General features: G+C 43.0%; 1 protein-coding gene across 2 annotated transcripts in view; it reads left to right on the top strand.

Moving 5' to 3' along the window:
* Nucleotides 1-435: 435 nt before the first annotated feature.
* The window catches only part of spock1 (SPARC (osteonectin), cwcv and kazal like domains proteoglycan 1), an 88697-nt gene continuing 82378 nt past the window's right edge, over nucleotides 436-6754 (top strand). The window contains exons 1-2 of one of the 2 annotated variants that reach the window (XM_054597642.1): nucleotides 436-504; nucleotides 1125-1262. In XM_054597642.1, the coding sequence (XP_054453617.1) occupies nucleotides 1128-1262 (135 nt within the window). In that variant the 5' untranslated portion in view covers nucleotides 436-504; nucleotides 1125-1127. The remainder of the gene's footprint in view (nucleotides 505-1124; nucleotides 1263-6754) is intronic. The other variant, XM_054597643.1, reaches the window with a different exon arrangement.

The following is a 6754-nucleotide window of genomic DNA, read 5'->3' as shown; positions in this document are numbered from 1 at the left end:
CTCTGTCCATGGTGCTGAAAAAAAAAAAGCGCATCAGCCGATCCGCTGTGGGGACAGAAACTGGAGACGTTTCAACGATTTTACGGTTTATGTATCCTAATTGTATTCACTATAGTGGACACGAGCTGGAATTCCACAACACAGTGCGCGTGACTAAAATGAAATTTGTGTTTGTACACCCCGGAACAGCGCTGCGACACGGCTCCTCAATCCTGCTCTGGTGTGAACATAAAAAAAAAAGAAAAATCCCCCTGATGAAAATCAATGACACGGTGAGTGCGTATTTGAGAGCGAGAGAGAGAGAGAGAGGGAGGGAGGGAGGGGGAGAGGGAGAGAGGCGGTGTCTAGTGACTGAGGAGGAGGAGTAAAGCTCCCGGTGCGCTCGTCCTCTCAGCTCCCTTTTTGCCGTCAATCCTAGCAGTCGGGTGCCACCGGAGTGCCCGGGGCCGTGGACTTATTTTCTCCCGGGAATCGGACAAATTGGACACCAACAAACTATTCCAGGTAGGCTAGATGCTGGCCATCGGTGAGCTTTTATTTCATTTTTTTTTTTTTTTTTTTCAAATAAATAAATAAATAAATAAAACTGTAAATGAAAGTGAATAGTTGTCGACTTTCATGGTGGTGCTGCTGCTGCTGCTGGGTGGAGGAGAAAGCAGATGAGAGCCAAGACAAAGCTCCTTTGGGGGGGGGGGGGGGGGGCAATAGTGTTGACGCCGCTAATTGCTTTTTAAATTGGCAGAGGGGAATCTTGCGAGCTAATCGTTTCGCGTTGCCCCATCTGCCGCGGTGACAACTCTCCAATGTTCATAATCCGATTAGGAGAAGGATCAGCAATTTGATCAAAATGAGCACTCTGCGGTCACACCACGACTGCGATTCCTTCAGCTGCTTTTTACGGTCCACTGTGACATCCTAACCCACAGTGCGTCACAGTATGAGAGTTCTGTGTTCTGCAAAGTGTTCTTTCTTACTTCATTCTGCTCTTCTAACACTTTGCAGCATCCTCTGCTTCCTCTGTGTCTTGTTTTTCTCACTCTGAATGGCATCCGTCTCATGTCTCTCTCTCTCTCTCTCTCTCTCTCTCTCTCTCTCTCTCTCTCTCTCACTTTGTTTGCTTTCAGAAGATGCTCTTCTTTCTGCTACCTGTCGTGGCTCTCCTGCTGAGCAGAGAAACGACGGTCTCCGGTAACAGTAACGAGAAATGGCTGAGCACCGTGGCTCAGTACAACAAGGACAGATCCTGGAACAGATTCAGAGATGTGAGTTTTGAACTGAGAGAAAAGGGGGCACCGTTATTAGCCACCTTGTGTGTGTTTGTGTTGTGCGTATGTGACACACACACACAGTGAGAGAGAGAGAGAGAGAGAGAGAGAGAGAGAGAGAGAGAGAGGCACTACCCCTTGATACACCCTATGAGTACTTGGGCACTTGCCAGCAGTCATAATCCTCCTTGTAGTAACTCAGCAGGTTCAGATCCTGGTTGAAAGAGAAGCAGCCCCATTGACCGAGAACATCAGACTTCTGCGTGTGATTGAAGAAATTACAAAACAGAAAGTACGGTTCATGATTTGACTGAAGTGGGCTGCAGGGTGGTGTAGTGGTTAGCACTGTCGCCTCACAGCAGGAGGGGCCCGGGTTCAATTCCCGGGCTGGACAACCTTCTGTGTGGAGTTTGCATGTTCTCCCCGTGTCAGCATGGGTTCTCTCCGGGTTCTCTGGCTTCCTCCCACAGTCCAAAGACATGCAGCTTAGGTGCATTGAAGACTCTAAATTGCCCGTAGGTGTGAATGTGAGCGTGAGTGGTTGTCTGTCTATATATGTCAGCCCTGCGACAGACTGGTGACCTGTCCAGGGTGTACCCTGCCTTCGCCCATTGACAGCTGAGCTCCAGCACCCCTGCGACCCTTAACTGGATAAGCAGGTTACGGAAAATGGAATGGATGAATTGACTGTTTGTATTTGCCAATGTTGACATTATGAAAAACATTCTATTTTCAAGTAGTCCTACCCTAACATTGGGGTTTTATAACTGATAATGTATCATTTATTTCAGTCAGAGTCAGAAGAAGAGAGTTTGTGACTTATTGTGTACAGATATGAGTCCACTGGCATCTCATAAAATGCACAACAGCCTCTGCAGTAATGGTTTCTGTGTGGTATTTCTGCCTCTGCTATAGGATTTCCTAGAAAAAGAAGATACAGTAAGTACAGTATGTAAACATCTATAGACTACACGGGAGCCAGTGCACCCATGTCTGGCTGTCTCTGTGTAGTTCAGATATAAATTATGGTGAATCATAAAGACTAGTTTATTCAGAGACATCATGCATGAACTGGATGACATCTCAGAAGTGCCCATGTTAGCTCTTCAGTTGACTGTTAGCCAGCTGAATCATTGTTCAGTCATTACAGACTCATATTGATGCAAAGACATTTGTGTCTCACTCTTCGTATAAACCGCCATGATTGTCTGAGATTTAGTTTGAAACCTTGGTTGCTATGGTTAAAACATCTATGAAATGCTCTGAATAACTTTTGACTGCAGTAGGTGCTTCATAAACATTTACTGAAAAGGTAATTGGAAGTCTAGGCATTATTCTCTGCAGCAACACCAACGGGTAGGTCTAATTATTGTGAAGAAAAAAAAGAACTAAAGCAAATATTAAGCTGGTTGCTGTGCAGCCACATTGTTCAAACCCACACGTTTTCAAAGATACTAAATATATCAGTCTGATTTTTCAGGGGAAGTGTGTTAAACATGATGCGCAAGACCTTCCAAAATATTTCTGTTCGATGGAATGGTGCAGCCATAAAAACATGCAGTGTTGGGTTTTAATATTTCACTCAGTGTAAACATTCAACATTCTTCAACAAAGAGCTGGAATAGACTATATGTGAGGCTGCCAGCCGGTGTGATTTGAACAACCTTACAGCTGCTTCAGGGGATATTAAAAGGGTTGGATGTATTGACACTGAATGCATCATGCCATGAACCTAATGACTTATGACTTCAGTTACTCTTGGTATTGGGATTTTCTGAGGACAAGCTTGTGTTTTCTTCACACAATACGGCCTCAACTTGGGGATTGACAACAATGCAGAACTAATATACTCTCCAGTCAAACCAGTTGTCATCCAGCTGTTGGTGACAGCAGTGTAACCACTGGCTTTGCATTTTGATTACTCCTAACATGATGGTGTCCTCCAGAGATTTCAGTAGACAGCGGGCTAACTCTGGCCTCATTAGCAGACCTTCCCCACACAGTGTTAGTCATGTCTGTTTACACTCAACCAGAGCTCTACTACCTGTGGTGTGTGTGTGTGTGTGTTTGTGTTTGTGTGTGAGCGTACACTGCTGTCCACTTTTTATTCCTCTGTGGTGTCTCCTGTGCAAGTGTTACTCACCAACAGGAAACTGTCAGTGGAGGGGAAGGGCAGGAGGAAGGGAAAATAAGTCAAATGTGGTTCTGTATGAGTCAATGCAAACTACAAAACAAGCATTCTTGCAACTATCTATCGCAACTGTCTATCTCAACTAGGAAAGCCTGATCTTAAGGTACTGTAGATGTGATCATGATGTTTACAAGATGTTCTCCCGGATGAAAGTTTACAATGTGAGAAATCTGGGATGAAGCCCTTGGTTGCCAATCGTAGTCTCAAATGGTAACATCAATGATGGAAGACTGCTTTAAAATTCTGAAAATGTTGGACCAATATCCCTCAATGTGACTGATGTAAAGACCCACGTTTACAAAGATTACAAATGAGGTATGACGTATTTACCTTCCTTTCAGTAAACAGTTCTGTTTTACATCTTTAACTTGGTATACATTTTGTACTTATATGCATGGAAAAGAATATAATTTCTGTCAAGAAAAATTTCAGAAGCTTCGAGCTCTATTATGAAAATTAAGAAAATATGTTGATTTGATGTCATAATTGGACAACAGATTGTAATATTTTAAGATCCTTTACATCTTAAACATTTGAAGCACAGTATGTTTATTACAATCCGTATTGTCTATCCGTCAGTCAGTCAATCTCATCCCCTCCTCTTAATTCTCATCATTCTCATTCTCTTTCACTCATTTTCTTCCTCTGTCTCCGGAGCTCTAAATGACCCTGTGCTTCCTCAACCATGGCCCTCTCTATCTCCCCTCTCCCTCTCCATCTGCCCTCACCCGTGACTCCTCCTCTCCAGTGTTCTCCCCTGCCTGCCATGTTTCACTCTGCATCCCTGATGAGCCACTTGCTCCCTCCTGCATAATGTATGAGCGTCCGTTTGTCGACAGGCGAGCTGGTGCAATAGTTAACAGTCAAAGTTCATGTGGCTTATCTTGAAAACATAAGGAAAATAGGATTTGCTTTATTTTTTTGTTAGGCAAGTTCCTATCAACAGGACTGTAATGCAGACAGAGATGGTCTATTTTAGTCCACTCAAATCTAGGAAGGACATGAAGTAGAAATGAAAGAAGAACGTCCTTCATTATGATTTTATCTCTTCAAAAAATGTTTGTCTTTGTTACTTGCTTGTATACTTGATGCAGACAAGAATTTAAGCTGGTTTGTAGAAACAAAGGACACATTTGCAGAATAAATGACACAATGTACTGGCTTAAGACTAAAGTCTGTGGAGAGACTCGCTGGCTGAGACAGTCTGATTCTGATTAGTCGAGTTGTCTTGTAGATAAGTGTCTTTTTTATTTTTCTAGTGCAGTGCCTTTGTTTCTAGTGTGCTACAGAGCTTCCTTAGCTTGTTAGATGGTTTAAACATTTTTGACCAATTAAATAGTTTCTTAATCTTTGAATTTGCTTGAACGTCTGTTGCTCTTTTTCCAAATCACTTGTCGTGATTTAAGCCGACAGTATTTTCTTTTCCCTTAGGTTACAATCACCACTTTCATGATCTTATATGCAAATAAAGTATAGCTGCATTGAATATGCACACATTTGTATGCAGCACTCAGCTCGTCTGTGTTTCTGTTTCAAGCAGGGTCAACTTTATTGAAGCCTGCAGCTGCCTAGTGTTGTTAGCTACATCAGAGTATTCTGGTCAGGAAAAAAGCATATATTGGGGGTTTTCTGTGGTAGAAGCAGCAGCAGTAAAACAAAATAGCTTATTACCCAATATAAATCTGGTAACACCACCAGCATGCTGGATTTAGACTGTGGTGCATGAATCATGTAACTACGTCTCCTTATGGTGCTGGTAACGCATTTTTTGCTCTCCTAAAACAGATTTACAGTCAGTATATTTGTTATTTGAGTGAACCTGAGGACGCTTTTCCTGACGTGTCCTTACCGACACGTTTCAAGTTGATAATTAAAGTTGTTCACTTTTTCTAAATGATATGCCTAATTATTTTACCTCGCTCCCCTTTCCAATAAAATCGTTCACCTCAATCTTCTGTGGTCTCTGCATTGAAAAGAGGAAATATTCCTAATTTGGAACTAAACTATTGGGGAGTTTGTTAAAAGGTTGGAGAACAGCACTTTAAAAAGCCCCTGGTGTAATTGCTTTTTACCCAGCAGTGAAGTCTATCAGATAATACTGCTCATATTATGGTCCGTGTATTGCTGAGCTGGCCGGTTCAAGCCAGTTATGCTATTCTGGCCTGAGTGAGCCTATTATTGGTGGATTTATGTAGTGCAAGGAAAGTATCGGGTAGTTTGAATTGAATTAAATGTTCATTGTCATGAGTCTGATCAAATCTCAGTGTTTTTTACCGAAAGCAGAGATATTGTCTTCGAATGCCTGGTCAGATTGATGGAATGTTAACTCATTCTTTAAACATATTTTTACTGATTTTAATATTAACTTTGCCAAACACCCAGCTTTGTCGTCTCGGGTTGTCTTGTGTTGTATAATCTCCTCTCCTGTTGTCTCTTATCAGAATCTCACTCTGCAAACAGTCACAGAATGGCTGTCATCGCCATCCAGGCAGACCCACTTTTATCTTCAGGAGGAGGGAAAGTTGTTTTCACTCTTCTGAGCCCTTTTGTTTGTTTCTCCTAAAAGAGTCCCTTCTCATCTCTGTCCTCCTTCCCGTCCTTTTCTCTCATTTCCTGCTGAAATCCTGTCTTCCACCTTGCACGCATGCTGTCAGGTTTGCAGAAATGCACTAAATCTTATTTGCGGGGGGACATTGGATGTGTGCTGCATATTTCCTCATATATTTGTGTAAGTGCGTGCTGTCCCCAGACTCTCTGTTCATTAGCTGGTGGTCCCGGTGTTGGGCTTAAAAATCTACAAACCACCATGTATGTGTTTGGTTGCTTTGCGACTATGTGTGTCAAAGCCAGCGGCCTGTCTCAGCTCAGTCTCAGGGTGACAATTAAATTCTGTCATCTTTTATCTCTAGTATTTACTTTTCCAAGACGACAGTCTCTCTGGGGCTGCCAGTCACCGACCCCCGCTGTCTCTCTTTATCAAGATAGTGTGTCAACTGTGTGCGCATGTGTCTGCAATGGAGTCAGCCTCAGTGACACAATTATTTTCATTGCAAAGCTGGTCGCTGTGGTAGCTTGTATTACAGGTTTTTCCCCTCTTCCATTTATGGAGGAGAGGGTTTTGCTGCGTTTGCATGTTCTTTTTTCAGCCAAACTCTGACACACACAGTGAACACATTCACACCTGGGAGCTTCCCTCAGCATCCAAATGAACCGGTCCTCTTCCTCTATGTCTATGTTTGCACCCTGGTGTGTATGGTTGTGTCCTGATTGCGCAGCTGAGGGAGGAGGGGCAGGGTGC

The sequence above is a fragment of the Anoplopoma fimbria genome, chromosome 4 (genome assembly GCF_027596085.1).
Source record: "Anoplopoma fimbria isolate UVic2021 breed Golden Eagle Sablefish chromosome 4, Afim_UVic_2022, whole genome shotgun sequence".
Classification (NCBI taxonomy): Eukaryota; Metazoa; Chordata; class Actinopteri; order Perciformes; family Anoplopomatidae; genus Anoplopoma; species Anoplopoma fimbria.
Note: the sequence above shows the minus strand (reverse complement) of the source record. Positions and strands in the feature narration are given on the sequence as shown.